Source organism: Denticeps clupeoides, unplaced genomic scaffold, assembly GCF_900700375.1.
Source record: "Denticeps clupeoides unplaced genomic scaffold, fDenClu1.1, whole genome shotgun sequence".
Lineage (NCBI taxonomy): Eukaryota > Metazoa > Chordata > Actinopteri > Clupeiformes > Denticipitidae > Denticeps > Denticeps clupeoides.
The window spans coordinates 66,961-82,500 of NW_021629695.1; the positions used below are offsets into that span (position 1 = coordinate 66,961).

General features: G+C 48.7%; 1 protein-coding gene and 1 non-coding gene across 3 annotated transcripts in view; one reads left to right on the forward strand and one right to left on the reverse strand.

The window, feature by feature from the left end:
* Positions 1–987: 987 nt before the first annotated feature.
* trnaq-cug (transfer RNA glutamine (anticodon CUG)) lies at positions 988–1,059 on the reverse strand. Its single transcript has one exon. It is a non-coding gene; the product is annotated as a tRNA-Gln (tRNA).
* A 558-nt stretch (positions 1,060–1,617) lies between these two features.
* The window catches only part of LOC114771758 (CD2-associated protein-like), a 20,754-nt gene continuing 6,831 nt past the window's right edge, over positions 1,618–15,540 (forward strand). The window contains exons 1-12 of one of the 2 annotated variants that reach the window (XM_028965104.1): positions 1,618–1,919; positions 6,542–6,702; positions 8,622–8,796; positions 9,033–9,133; positions 9,302–9,422; positions 9,517–9,677; positions 10,882–10,969; positions 11,413–11,507; positions 12,440–12,538; positions 12,623–12,673; positions 14,363–14,396; positions 15,396–15,458. In XM_028965104.1, coding sequence (XP_028820937.1) covers positions 1,916–1,919; positions 6,542–6,702; positions 8,622–8,796; positions 9,033–9,133; positions 9,302–9,422; positions 9,517–9,677; positions 10,882–10,969; positions 11,413–11,507; positions 12,440–12,538; positions 12,623–12,673; positions 14,363–14,396; positions 15,396–15,458 — 1,153 coding nt within the window. In that variant the 5' untranslated portion in view covers positions 1,618–1,915. Of the gene's footprint in view, positions 1,920–6,541; positions 6,703–7,580; positions 8,178–8,621; positions 8,797–9,032; positions 9,134–9,301; positions 9,423–9,516; positions 9,678–10,881; positions 10,970–11,412; positions 11,508–12,439; positions 12,539–12,622; positions 12,674–14,362; positions 14,397–15,395; positions 15,459–15,540 lie in introns of those variants that run through there. The other variant, XM_028965105.1, reaches the window with a different exon arrangement.

Below are 15,540 nucleotides of genomic sequence, written 5' to 3' on the forward strand. Positions count from 1 at the left end.
TACTGGTGCAAACATTGTGTTCTTAATACTGGCATATTACAGTTTCATTATGTTTAATATCCATTTATGAATTAATCCAGTGAACGTGTTTGTGTAGTACACGGTGTGACCACGAGGTGGCGGTCCAAACCCCCAATAAAAAAACAGCCCATTTCAAATGCACTTTCATAGCCACAGAAACAAACGAAGAGACTCCAGATCCGATTAATCCGGAGCAGATCAGCAGTTCAGATGTTTTTTTCCAAACCTCCTCCCTTGCGGCACGGTGTGGGGTTTTACATGCAGGTGATGCTGGTGGCTTCACGGTCCACTGAAAGCCAGTTCTGACACTCTGCTGCCACAGCAGCTTTATTTATTCCAGACCATGCAGAGAAATGCAAACGCGGCCTGGTGGTAACGCATTTTAATTTTTTGTGCACTTTGCCTCTGTCAGGAAACGTATGTTTGTAAATGTGCGTTCTATTCTTTCATCACTCCAGCCAGCATGCAGGAATAAAGGGGAAAAAGAGAGGGAAACGGTAAAGGAAGCGGAAAAAAATGACTTGATTGCAGCAATCTGACGGCACTGTCAACAACCTCTCAAAAAGTCGTGCACAAGCAAATGTCCATGCAAATAATTCTGACCACAGCGGTGCAGTCAACAGGGCGCATCTGTCAACACCGAAGCTCATGGCATTGCTTCTATTTTTTTATTCTAGAACCAGAAGAGCCAGGTTCGAACCCCACTTACTACCATCGTGTCCCCGAGCAAGACACTTAACCCTGAGCGTCTCCAGGGGGGGAATGTCCCTGTAACTACTGATTCGATAAGGGTGTCTGTAAAATGCTTACAATTACAGCATTTATCAGATGTCCTTATCCAGAGCGCCTAACAGTCAGTAGTTACAGGGACAGTCCCCCCCCTGCTCAGGGACACCATGGTAATAAGTGGGGTTCGAACCTGGGTCTTCTGGTTCACAGGCTACTACCAGCAATTTTTTTAAGAAAAGGTCCCACCGAGATTTGAACTCGGATCGCTGGATTCAGAGTCCAGAGTGCTAACCATTACACCATGGAACCTACTCATGGAATACTCTGTTGTCCAGGGGTCATGAACCCCCCCCCCAAAAAAAAAAAAAAAAACACCCCTCAAGATGCTTCGCTTTGTTCATACACTGTAAAATATTCCAGAACCACACCCTCATTCATAAAAACCTGCATGTAAAAGGCCCATGCATGTGTAGGGTGGTAGTAGCCTAGTGGGGCAACACACTCGCCTATGAACCAGAAGACCCAGGTTCAAACCCCAATTACTACCATCGTGTCCCTGAGCAAGACACTTAACCCTGAGTGTCTCCTGGGGGGGACTGTCCCTGTAACTACTGACTGTAAGTCGTCCTGGATAAGGGCGCCTGGTAAATACTGCAAATGTAAATAAATGCTGTAAATGAGGGAAGTGCTTCATATCCACGCGATTGCAAATGTTGATCTTTTTTAGCAGCAACGCCAGCGATAGTCGTGTGTTTTTATCTGCCCGTTTGAAGACTGTGCACCATGTGCTCCAGGACCCGGCTGGCGACGCGAAGACCCGTGTTCTCGCGGGATTTTCCCGGCGAAATATCGCGGAGTTTCCTGCTCTTTTTCTGCCGCCGCGCTCCACCACTTTTTTTCCGAGCGACTCCGGCAGGAAGGTGGAGACTTTTTCCCCCCACCGAGCGACTTCCTGCGCGGCGCCTCGTATGCGCCGTCGGCGGGGTGTGAGTTCGCCCTGAGGCCGCCCGCCCCGTCCGCGGTTCACGCTTCGCCCGCGGATCCCGGAGAGAAAAACGCACGGAACCGGCCCAGATTTAACCGCACGCAGCTAGCCGAGGTCGCTAGCTAGCCGGCTCGCTAACAGGACCCGCACGGCGCCGAGCGCAGCGCAGCGGCGGCCAGCATGGGTGAGTCGGAGTCGGCGGGTCCCCGCGGAGCGTCCCGCCGCGTCGGAGGGCAGGAAGGCGGCCAGGCTGGGCGAGTCCCGGGCAGGTCCGGCGCGGCTAGCCGGGACGCTTCCCCCGCTCTCTCTTATTAACGTTTCCTTCAGGCGTCCTTCTAGTTTTAACAGCTTTCGGGTGTTTATTTATTTGCTTGTTTTATTAAAACGTTTTTTTTAGTAATATAGGATTTGTGTATTTTGGTTTTTAAAAAGTTTATCTGAGTCTGACTCATAGTCTGGCCAACTTCTGATTTTCTGATTAAAAAGGAGATCCCGTCACCAGGGTTACAGTTGCCAGGTGATTTTGGGGGTGTCCTGGGATCCCGTCACCAGGGTTACCGTTGCCAGGTGATTTAGGGGGTGTCCTGGGATCCCATTACTAGGGTTGCAGTTGTCAGGTGATTTTGGGATCCCGTCACCAGGGTTATAGTTGCCAGGTGATTTTGGGATCCTGTCACCAGGGTTATAGTTGCCAGGTGATTTTGGGATCCTGTCACCAGGGTTATAGTTGCCAGGTGATTTTGGGGGTGTCCTGGGATCCCGTCACCAGGGTTGCAGTTGTCAGGTGATTTTGGGATCCCGTCACCAGGGTTATAGTTGCCAGGTGATTTTGGGATCCTGTCACCAGGGTTATAGTTGCCAGGTGATTTTGGGATCCTGTCACCAGGGTTATAGTTGCCAGGTGATTTTGGGGGTGTCCTGGGATCCCGTCACCAGGGTTGCAGTTGTCAGGTGATTTTGGGGTGTGGGTTTCAGGTTGTGATGGACCGCGTTCCATGGAAACAGGTTCTACACGTTTTAGTGGGAACCCGTCAGCATTTTTGGTCCAGGACTGGTTGGAGTGGTTGGGCCGGAAATGGCTGCCGGCAGGCAGGTCGCCTGCGTGGCCTCGGCTTTCTTCTGCTGGTGGAAGATCAGGCCGTCGCCGCGTTACGTAACGACTGATAATGGAATCGACCGGGAAGTTGGGAAGCGTGTGTGAAACTCTTTCCTCTTCTCGTGGCTGAATGGAAGCATTGTTGTTTCGGTCATCGTCATTGTGACCCTCGGTGGCACCTTGGCGGCTCGGGATGTTGGAAGTCCGCTTCCTTACTGAATGTGGCTTGTACGGAGGAGCAGCCGTTCACCCCGGGCCTCGTCCTGCGAACGCCGGTCTCCCGGATCCGCCGCGGTGCTTTTAGGAAATGAACGTCTGACGCCAGCTATGTGTGGAATCTCTGCTGCCTCTCCCTGCGCTCGCTCGCCCGCTCGCCGTGTCGGTCGTTGTTGTTTACGATTTATTATGTGACGTAACCTGACGTAGTTTGTAACATTTCTCTTTCGCACGACCAAAAAGCGTCACTTCATTTACATTTACATTTACAGCATTGATCAGACGCCCTTATCCAGAGCGACTTACAATCAGTAGTTACAGGGACAGTCTCCCTGGAGACACTCAGGGTTAAGTGTCTTGCTCAGGGACACAATGGCAGTAAGTGGGATTTGAACCCGGGTCTTCTGGTTCATAGGCGAGTGTGTTACCCACTAGACTACTACCACCCACTTCAAATCACGCAATAGAACAACACAAACAATTGTATAGTCAACAGTACAAACTTGCATAAGTAAGGAATGGCAAAGAATCCGAAATAAGGGACACAACACTATTTAGTCCGATATTTTTGTGTTATGCTGTTAAATTTGCCTTGTTTTCTTATTAGCTATAATTGCTAATGGTAATCTGTGCAGCAGCCTGGTTAACGTGTGTCCACACTTGACACCACAGCTAATGTCCATACGGAACCAAATAAATATCGAAATCACTTTTAATATTGATTCCTATATGAGTGTAGATTTTTTTTACAACCCTGTCAGTGTTATTTTATTTATGTATTTTTACATACCTTTATTTTACATTAGTCTGTATGGATAAGTGCGTGTTTAAAGGTCCCCTGTGACTCTGTGAGATGATTGAACGTTAATACGAGTTCCTCCAGCCTGTCTGTGGTCCTGCAGTGGCTGGAAATGGTGATCGGCGTAAAGAGAGTTCGGTCGTTCTGCTTCATCGTTCAGAGGGCGGCAGCTCAGACGGTCGGATCTGGAATTTGTCCCTTCATGACGTCATAAGGGGAAAGGTTACCTCCTGCTTCTCATGCTTTTCCCGCCCCTCCCCTAAAACAATGATGTCCACCGACCGCCATGGCTTCCAGATGTGCATTACAAATGTTTTTTTGGAGACTCTGGAGAACCAGTGGGTTCTTGATTTTAATATTTTCTGGAAAAATGCCGACACCACTTCCTGTCTGCGCCAAACAGGAAGCATTGATGACGTCATTTCCCGCTCTCCGCCTCATTAGCGTTTAAAGCTACAGACGCCTGGGAATCTCGTCGCGGGACGGGGTCAAAGTGGCTGTAACCTTGCGCCGAATCCATAACAGGTTCTGGTATTTAATTGTTGCACGCTGCATGTGTTTCTGCGCTGCAGAATATCCTGGCGCTATAATATCCTGTAATGCGCGGTCTGCGGTCACACACGTGAACCATGCAAATGTCACCGCTGCGCCGCGGCACGCTCTTTAATTGCATAACTTTTGTGTGTTCGCCTTGCAGGCAGGCGCGGCCTGTACGGAAACGGCCTCATCCTGGAGTGGCCCGTACGCTCGGTCCCACGCCATATTAATCTGCTCCCTGTCGGATGAGGAATATGAGGAGTTGCGGGGGTCGCGGCCACTTCCTCCACCGTGGGTGTTGTAGGGTGCCGCGTGTGCTGCTTCCTGTCTGGGAGCCGGGGGACCTCCTTCCTTCGGCGAAGTTTACATATTTAACGTCTGTCCTCGGCGCGCCTCTAACTGGCCGAGCAGGAAACGCGCTCCGGCTTCAAATATTATATTTTTTTAAAAAAATGATTTGTTAATTGAACTACTGTCTGCGGTGGTGGCTCCTGCGGGTTTTGGCCGATACCACATTCACACGCTCATACTTTGGCTGGGATGGTCACGGTTAATAACGACAATGACGGTGCCGTTTGTGTGGCGAATATTTTAACTTTCCTCTAAAACCGTTTCCGGACTACAACAGAATCATTCTAGAAACGAGTTTTTTTTGTTGTTGTTGCTCCTGTATGAAAGATTTCAGGCTTTAAGAAATGTGATATTGTCAAATAAAAATGAATATGGGCCTGCGGTGGTGATGCATGTTGTAAATCTACGCGATGTCGCTGTTAAAGTGGTGGTAGCCTGGCGGGTAACACACTCGCCTACGAACCAGAAGACCCGGGTTCAAACCCCACTTACTACCATCGTGTCCCTGAGCAAGACGCTTAACCCTGAGTGTCTCCGGGGGGGGACTGTCCCTGTAACTACTGGCTGTAAGTCGCTGTGGATAAGGGCGTCTGGTAAATGCTGGAAATGTAGGTATGTATTATAGTTAAATAGAAGGCGTTTATTAACCAGGCCCTGCCGGCAGCTCTGGGACGCGGTGGACGAATCTCGCCCCCCAGTCGGGGATTATCTGAGCGGACTCGCTCTTGTTTCTCCTGTGGAATGTGTGTGTGTGTGTGTGTGTGTGTGTGTGTGTGTGTGTGTACGTTGTAGTTCTGGTCAGAATCTCCTGATAAGTTCGACCGAGAGGCTTTTCGTTTTGAGGCGGGGCTGTTCTTATCTCCTCCATCATTATGCAAATGGCCTCTGTCAACAGAGCTTGTGTGTGTGTGTGTGTGTGTGTGTGTGTGTTTCATTCAGGCGCGGTGAAGGACTTTGTTGCTTCCTGTTGGCCTTTTCTTAAAGGTGCAGACTGTAAAATGTCCAGGACGGGTGGACCGGGCTCATACTCTGTTAGTAACTTGTACCGTTGGACGGACCAACCTGTCCCTGCTCGTGGACGGCGACTTTCAGCTGTTTTGCAATAAAACTCTTTCTATTTAATCCATTTCATTTCTATTTAACCGTTGGGAATTTCCGCACCGTCTGCGGGAACGTGGGTTTTGGCAGGACTGGGTCGGACCGTCGCTCGCTCCGGCCTCGCTCCGGAGCTGGGAAAGCCGCCCGCCCGGTCTCGCCGTCGCCATCTGACTTAAATCGTGTTCACGCGCATTTTTATTTCATGAATTATAAAACATCCGGAATCCTGGAAATTCCTCTTGAGAGGGAGGAGAGGAATTCTTTTATAACTGTTGTGATTGTGTATGTGTAGACTAGTTGCATATTTGTTGTGTGTGTGTGTGTGTGGAGGCTGATTCCAGGTGTGTGAGATTCTTGTCTGGGCGTGTTTGTTTTGGACACTTTGACCGGCATCTGGCCTGTTTTCTGGGAGACTTGACAACGTCCATGTGACCAGATAATGCTCCCCTTGTCTGCGGCGGTGACTTCCATCTTTCTTTTTTTTTTTGGGGACGACCAAGGTAGCCCTAATCTAATCGCCGTGGTCATGACTGGAGCACTTTGTCCTGGTTTAAGGATGTCCCCGTTCACATGGGACAAGAAACAGTTTTCTACGTCTTTTTTGCACTGAAATGTTGATTTATTTAATATTGGAAATTGTTAATTGCTTGAACTTGATGGGATAAAATCCCGGATCGTGTGAAGTAACGACCCCGCTGTGGCCTTTCAGTCGAGGTGGTGGTGGAGTACGAATATGAGGCCCAACACGAGGACGAGCTCACCCTCCGGCTGGGGGACGTCATAAAGAACGTGCGGCGGCTCGACGAGGACGGCTGGATGGAGGGAGACCTGAACGGCAGGAGGGGCGTCTTTCCCGACAACTTTGTCAAGGTAACGCGCGGAAATAAGACCGAATTAGCCGAACCCGGGTTCAAGCCCTACTTACTCTCCAGGGGGGGACTGTCCCTGTAACTACTGACCAGATACGGGCGTCAAATTCTTGTTTTTGTGTAGTTATTTAGAGTGCTGGAACATGTGGTGCTTCGTTACCTATTGTGAGCCAGAGCGAAATAATTCCGAGATATTTAATAATGTTTGGACAGCTACTGGGAACGTTTGGACGGATTAAAGACGTCTCTCTCTGAGCAAATAATCGATGTCATTTCTAAAATACTGTCTCGCTTCCTTTCTGGCCTGTAGATGCACCCAGGCTGGTAGTAGCCTAGCGGGTAACACACTCTCCTATGAGCCAGAAGACCCAGGTTCAAATCCCACTTGCTACCATCGTGTCCCTGAGTAGGACACTTGACCCTAAGTTGCTCCAGGAATATTGTCCCTGTAACTGCTGATTGTGAGTCGCTCTGGATAAGGGCGTCTGATAAATGCCGTAAATGTATAGAGGTTCCAGTTGAACTCGGGTTTACCATACAGGGACGATAAATCCCACAATCTATGGGTTTTTACTTATATTATGATGTTTTACTTTCCTCTGCAGACGCCTTTATCCAAAGCCACTTACAGGAGGACGACACCAGCAATTCTCATTCGGTTTCTATAGATTTTGAGTTGCAAAAACTAAGAGCCCTGATAAGGCCGAACTGGTCAGGAATAGAGCATGCTGGGAATTGATAAGTTTTTGTGCGCGTGTGTGTGTGTGTTAGATTCGTCTGAAATACTTTTTGAACAAATGTGTTTTCAGCTGCTTCTTAAAGGTGGTAGTAGTCTCGGCCAGTCGAATGGAGCAGGACAAGTCGTCCCACCAGCCAGGGACAACACAGGGGAACAGAGTCTGTTGGGACCGGAGACCCCGTGAAGAGGGGATTTTCAGTCTGGTTTCGTTTGCAGATCTGAGAGGGCGTGCAGGAGTGTAGCTGGCTAGTAGTGTGTTCATGTAAGACATAGCGTTTAATAAGACACGTTGATACCGCGTATTGTGTCATTGTTGTTGTATGTGATTATTAAAAATTCAAGTCTCCCAGCGGCAGCTGAACAGTTTGAACGGATCATTTTTTTATGAGATCAGGGTTTCAGGCGGCTGCAATCCCCCCAAAACCCTGCATGACCTGGAAGGACTAGACATGCTTCTTACACCCTTGGGGAATAGCTCACCTTATTTATTTTAATCACTTCTTTTTCTTTTGTTGCTACAAACGTACTGAAATTTCAAGTTGAAGTTGAGCTTTATTGTCATATTGACAGAACGTAGCGTAACGTTTCTCCAGAACCTGGTGCTACGCGTAACGTCTGAACAACGTTACGTACCGACATAGTGACCGTGTGCGCCACGCCCTTTTTCGTGTCCGTGTGAACTTTGTTCCCGGAACAAGTCTCCAGTTTGGTGTAGAAGGGCCGGCGGCGAGTAGATGGTGAGTGTCTGTCCGCTCCGCGACCGCTCAGGAGTAAGTGCCCCGTCAGCAGGCGCGGCAGGAAGCGCCCGGCAGGCCCCGGCACGACGCTGCCGAGACCTCAGGAATGGTGCGGGGGGGGGACGTTTAGTCATTTCTGCTGCTTCTCCTGCTGAGTATGAAGTTCGTGTGTCGTGGTCCGGGTCTGCTGTACCTGCCCGATGTGCCGCTTATAATCAGGGTCGCTCTCCTCTTCATGTACGTTGTCCATTTTATAAAAATGTGGCCGGTTTTATTTTTATTATAAAAGGGACACGGTCCCTTTTAACGCTGAAAAAGAACGTCAACGTCATTTTGTGTTCCAGACCAACCGCGTACAGCGATAGTTCCTGACTGTGGTTGAAAAATAACCCTCATTTTATGATCTCTGACGTGTGTCGTCACATGGGGCTTCACCCGGACCAGGAGTTGAGGAGGGACTCCCGAGAGGACGCCAAGGAGCCCAAGGAGGCGAGAGAGGAGTCCCCCATCACCCGGCGGGCGTCGGGCAACGTCGCCAGCCTGGTGCAGAGGATCAGCACGTACGGGATCCCCGCCGGGGGCTTCCAGCCGCACTCCCAGCCCAGAGGCTCCAAAAAGAGTGAGTGGCCCCGCCACGGCCCCCGGCTTTCCAGCTCCGAGGCGCCGCCTTTCATTCTCTAAATATGACTCCATATGCACACAACAATAATGTTATCTGAATGTGTATGTACATGGACGTGTGTGTGTGTGTGTACATGCCCGCTGGCCCTCTGCAGGTCCCTGCTGGAACCGGTGTGTGTGTGTGTGTGTGTGATTGTCAGGACCGGTGTGACTGGTGTCCCTTTTGTGTTGCAGAGGGTAAAAAGCGGCAGTGCCGGGTGCATTTCGAGTACCTGCCCCAGAACGAGGACGAGCTGGAGCTGAAGGTCGGGGACGTTATAGAAGTCGCCGAGGAGGTGAGCTCCGACGCGCACAATGCTGTTCGTGCCGTGTGAGGGGACGTGGAGGCTTGTTCCTCACCTCCCACCCACGCTACACGAGAACTTCCAGCCTGAAGTGAGGAGTGTGTGTGTGTGTGTGTGTGTGTGTGTGTGTGTGTGTGTGTGTGTCACCCTGGGCTCTAGGTGGAGGAAGGCTGGTGGAGTGGAAGCATGAACGGGAAGTTTGGACTTTTCCCCTCCAACTTTGTGAAAGAAATGGAGCCCGGTGAGGACGCCGAGAGCCCCGATGTAAGCGATGAGCCAGGTAAAGGGCCGCGCCTGGTTTTCTCGGCAGGTCTCGGCACGTTTGGGCCGCGGGGGTGTCTGAATTGAACGTGTGCCGTTTCCCCCCCCCCCAGACAACAGCGCTTCTACCACTCCTACCTCGCCCCACCCGGGCAACGGGGTCATCGCTCAGCCCAAAAAGGTCAAGGGGGTCGGTTTCGGCGACATATTCAGCCAGGGCTCGGTCAAGTTAAAACCCCGGACGCCCTCGGAAGCCGAGGAGAAGAAGGAGAAAGTAAGAAGCAGCCAGCGGCCCACACCCAGGCATTAAGCCAACACGACGTTCCGACCTTTGCTAATGTAGCTCTAAGTGCTGTTTAAGTAGTGCGCCGACCACGCCCAGTCACGGCGAAGCGTCGCCAAGAGCGACGGTGTGCGGGAACTTGTAAATAGGGCCAGGAAGTGAGTTAATGTTCGCTTCGATCCTCTGAAGACATGAGCTTCTCTCGAGCTTGACCTATTTGTTTAGGTCTCATCATCATCATCATCATCATCATCATATCATGTGTTAAGATCTTTTTATGGAAATGTTATTAGTCTCACATGTGCCCAGATTTACGTTTGGTTTTTCTTTTTGGGTGTAACTTTTTTTTTTTTTTTTTTTTTGGCAACTGGCCACTCGCGAAAACGTTGGGACAAACCCCGTGAGCTGACCTCACCATTACTGCATATGGTGCAGTCATGGAGAATGGAAACTACTATAAATCTCTTACAATAACGCCTCTGTGCTCTGAATTGGAACGTTTTTTTCCCTTGAATACTGCAGGCTTTTTCCATATATAAAAATATATATATATATATATATATATATATATATATGTATGTATGTATATATATGTATGTATGTATGTATGTATGTGGGTGCTTTAAGATGACTATATATATATGTGGGTGCTTTAAGATGACATTCCCTCGTCTTCAGCCAGTGTCCAGATCAACACTGTTACAGCACCAGGCTGGAGGTGTCCTGAGGAACCTCAGCTCCTTAACTTCCTTCAGGCCATGCAGAGAGATCGACCACAGTGTGCCCAATGGACAAATCACGTGGTTTTTTCAAAAACAACCATGAGAAGTTTCTAAACTGAAAAGCACCATTAACCCCAAGATCCTAACATCACTAAACACCAAAACATCACGGATTGGATAAATTCAACGATTTACAGTGTTCCATTTTTCCATTTTCACATGCATGGTATGTGATTGTTATGCTCCTCCCCTGCTAGCCTGATTTGCTGTCTTTGTGCAGACTGGATTTTGGGGTTGCAGCACAACCATGGCATTTTATTTTATTTTTTTTCATGCTCTTCACCCCTGATTCATTTCCTACACAAACATTGACTGGTTCCAAGATCTAGCCTGTGATCTGTGTTCATGGCATTGTGTGTGTATGTGGTGGCCCATGTCAAGTTAAATCCATCTGTGGTTCTACTTCATTTTAGCCAATCCCATCATTACCATCAGGCGCAAAGCCCGTCCTCCCCAACCCGACAGAGTCCCCTAAAGTAGAGGGGGAGAGCAGAGCGAAAGGTGAGTGGATGTCGGGCTGGCAGCGTAACGCCCATGGAGAGTAATTCGCCTGAAAGAGTTCTAGAATCAAGCCCATAGCTCAATGCCCTTTATAATGAGGGAATTTCACTTCTTCCTGTAAATAGAATAAAATAACAAAAAAAAAAAAAAACTCAACTCTACATAGTCAAATAAGATGCACCAAAAAAAAATAAATGTTTCATTTGCACCAAGTCTATGAATAAAAATGAATAAATATACTCATAAATAGAGCATTTTTTTTGTTTTTTGTTTTTTTTGTGGTGGTTTAAAACCTTAAGTTGCTCTGGATACGTTCGTAAATGTAAGTGTACACGTTTAATTATAAGCTTGTGAACCTGAGCAAAATGTGCAAAAATTACATACATGCTGTATGTAATTACTGTATGATTGTCATTTTTTTTCTTCCTCTTCTTCTTTTCAAGCTAAAGAATTCTGTAAGGCCACTTATCCTTACGAAGCCACTAACCAGGACGAGTTGGATTTTAAAGAGGGAGACGTCATTCACATCCTCAGCAAGGTAAAGTCCTGTCTTGTCGTTTTAAGTGAATAGGAAATGTCTGTCCCCTGTTTATTCCCTCCTGGTGTGGTCCCGGGTCTCCTGGGTCTGTTGTGACGACCAGAGCGCACAAACTCTCATCAGCAGCATGTGCCGTTGCTATTGCCCTTCCCCTGTGAACCCCGAAGGCAACGGCGCCACCTGCTGCACGTTTACAGCAACTGCGCTGTACATCATGCAGAGGTTCTTATACAGAGCGACTTACAAAAGGTGGTTTTAAAATGTCCATCATTGTAATCCCTCATTTGGTTCATGAGGACCTGATCTGTAAATACCTTTTTTATAAATAAGTAAACAGGGCCACTGTATATAATCTAAGTGTTTCTTAAACAGGAAAGTTTTTAGCCTCGAAACCTCGTCTGTTTGAACATTTACAGAGCAACTTACAGTCAGTAGTTACAGGGACAGTCCCCCCCCCTGGAGACACTCAGGGTTAAGTGTCCTGCTCGGGGACACTATGGTAGTAAGTGGGGTTTGAACCTGGGTCTTCTGGTTCATAGGCGAGTGTGTTACCTGCTAGGCTACTACCACCCCTACATTTAGTGTAAGTTGATTCCACCACTTTCTCCAAGACAGGGAAGAGTGAAGACGAACGCTTTCCTGGTTCCTTGATAGATGGTGGTTGGTACCAGTGGAGCAGTGCTGGCGTGTCGGAGAGATAGCGGTGCAGAGCGAGGTGTGATGAGGGGTCTGAGGTGGGACCGTGGAGTGGTGTGGGAGAACGTGGGAAGGTTCTGGATCAGCTGGAGAGGTCGAGCGGGGCTTAGAGGGTAGACCGTCTCAGACCTACGTGGATATTAAGTTGGTTATTAAGGAAGTCCGGTATTTAAGGCTCAAGGAGTGCTGACAGGACTTCATTTAGTCTTTCTGTCCTCCTGTCTCCGTTCTGACAGGACACCGGGGAGGTGGGCTGGTGGAAAGGAGAAATCGGTGGCAGAGAGGGAGTCTTCCCTGACAACTTTGTGGCTCTGATTTCTGATGCTGACAAGGAGGTGAGCAAGTGCTAGTGTAACGTATACGGCTGCCGTTATTTATGCAATTATTGTTTTTTTAATTTTTTTATTCCATTGTTTCAGGCAGCGACAAAAGGCTCAATAAAGCAGCCTAACAAGCAGGAAGCTGAGGAGGTATGTAACTTGCGTCTGTTCGTCCACTGTGTCCCGTTTAATAACCACAAGTCACGTGAAGAACACGCTGGAATATGAAAAATGGAACGTTAAGGATTTGAGCGGTAATCCTCCTGCTCCGTATTGGTCAGGACCGACCAAATCCAGTGAGCTGGTGACGGCCATGACAGGTCGAGGCTCATTAACGTGCATGGGGACTCCAGCACGGACGCCCTTAACTTTATACAATCAGTAGTGACCGGGACAGAACCCCTGGAGACACTTGCTCAGGGACACAATGGTGGAGGTTTGGTTTGAACCTGGGACTTTGTGGTCACCCGAGTGTGGCTACTGCCACCCCAGTGCACTCTGGGAGGAAGGCAAGACTGGTCTATGATGGTGGAATGATTGTATTTTCCGTAATGTCCGGTGAGATCCAGGACGCCGGACCAGCCAGTCGTGAACGGTTAACCGCACGGTTTGCGCTGGCTGTGTAAACAGCGCCTCTTTGCCGTGACGTGCTAGAAAGTTCCTTTTCTTCAGCGTAAACAGTGTTTCTGTGTGGGCCCGCTTGTTGGCAGAGCGCGGCGGGAACTCCTCGCTCTTCCTCGGGGAGGTCAGGGGGTCATGTGCCCGCAGAGCGAGCGCGCCGCGCTGCCGCAACCGAGCTGAATGTCGGCCATTGTGCCGGCGTGACTGACGCGGAGGGACCGCGGCGAGCGGGCGCCTCATGTGACCGTCACCGAGGGACTGTCAAATGTGGTCAGCAGGGGGCACTCACGAGTCTCAAGATGTCCCTTCTCTCACCGTCTGTGAATAGAGTTGATCAGATATTGCCGTAGCGTTTCATCGCAGAAAAAGAGACCTTTCTCCGGCCCTGGCCCCGCCCTCCAGGCCATGTGACTCCACCCATTATAACCTCTGACGACAGATTACGTTCTCATTATCGCTCCTGCTAATTCTACCTCCATCTTCTTGTTTTCCGTCCCTGTGCCACTTCCAGGCCTCGGAGGCGGACGTGATCCCGCTTTTACAATTACGCACTACGGTGGAATCGATTGGACGGAGCTCTGCGCTGCGGATTTGTCGCATTATCAGCGCGTGAAGTTTGATTTTGTGCCAGGGATTTGTTATTAACCTCGTCGTTTCCTCTCCACTCGACTCACTTCTCTCCGTCTCTGTTGTTAAAAGGCCGTTAGACCCACAGTAACGGCGCTTGACCGTAAACGGAGGCTGTAGTCGCGGCGCAGTGATGTTGGTTATTCCAACATGTTCACGCTCCTTTACTGTTCCACACTCCAAAATCCCACCGGCTCCCTTCAGAATAAGAGATGGAACGCCAACGTGAACATGATCCAGAGTAAAACTAGTTTTATTAAACAGAAACAGAGAAGTGAGCCAATACGAGTCGATACGATTACGGTTATCTGAGCGTTTAGCGATTTTTTTTTTTTTTTTTTTTTTTTTTTTTTTTTTTTTTTCTGCATTACTTCATATTATGTTTTCTAATATCCCAGTGAAATGAGAGTTAAAGCCACGTTCATGCAGACATCCGGACCAGGCGTAGTTAACTACCAGACTTGTAGTTAAAAGAGCGCCAACAGATGCAAATTCAGCACCTGAAACCCTAACAAAATCACGCAGAATATTCTGTACAGTATTTTTTTAATTTTATTTTAAATTGCTCTCTCCTCATTTCCTTTCTTCTAGAAGCCTAAAAAGCCACCTCCGCCATCTAAAATAGGTAAGTGAGCGTGTAACTCTAAATATTGCGGTCGTTTCTGAGCGTGCAGCCATGATTTGACTAGTGATGGATACCGGTTTTAATTGTAATTGCGGGTCATTAGCAGGGCCGTGATTGGCCAGACAGCAGATCTGTGGGGGGTGGAGAAGGTCGGGAGCGCTCTGTACTCCCGCTGATTGCTCCTGTGGACGTCTGTCAGAGAGTTTTGGCTGATTGTTCGCCGTGATTCTCCTGACGTAAAAACGAATTGAAAAATTCTCAAATTTTGGATTAAATAATGAAACCGAGATTAAGCGAAATATCTGGACCGGCAGCAATGAGTCTTTTTTTCCTAAAAGTCTGTTTGTGCACAACCCACAAATACCTCCTGTCCTCTCTAGTTTATCTTCTTGGTCATCTTATGTTTTAAAGAAACCCCAAAAGTGACTGGCTGGAAATTTTATTTGATTATAATAAATAAATGCATTTCTCCACAATTTGTTAAGAAAGTGAAGTGATCGTCATTGTGAGACACTGCAACTCAGCGCAGAGTGACACAACGAAACGTGTCCTCTGTATTTAAGCAGTGGGCAGCCATGACAGGTGCCCGGGGAGCAGTGTGTGGGGACGGTGCTCAGTGGCACCTTGGCGGATCGGGAATCGAACCGGCAACCTTCTGATTACGGGCCCACTTCCTTAGCCGCTAGGCCACCACTGCACCTTGTAACAAAGAAAAAAAAAAAATCTTGGTAATTTCTAATCAGTTTATGCAATAATCAATATTGTAGTATTTAATCTAATCTGATTTGCAATGAGCTAGACAGGAAGCTAAAGCCAGTAGATGTTCATTCTCACTACGACTGCTCAAGTTTTGCAGAGTCGTGCAAGGTTTTTTTTTTTTTTTTTCTTATTTTAATGCATGCGCAGGAAGTATGTGAGGTCGCCTCCACATCCTCGCGACGCTGCGTCACCTCTGCACTGTAGTCTGCCCAGGTTCATCCAGCATGTTTCGTCTTTCAGCCCTCAAGCCAGAGGTCCCGAGTTCGGACAAGAAGCCGCAGCTGCCCAGGCCCGACGATAGAGGTGAGGGTCAATCTCCGGCTCTCAGCCTCCCCGCCCAGAAATATCCCCTCATCTCCAGGGACTTGGGGTGGTGAAAATGAGC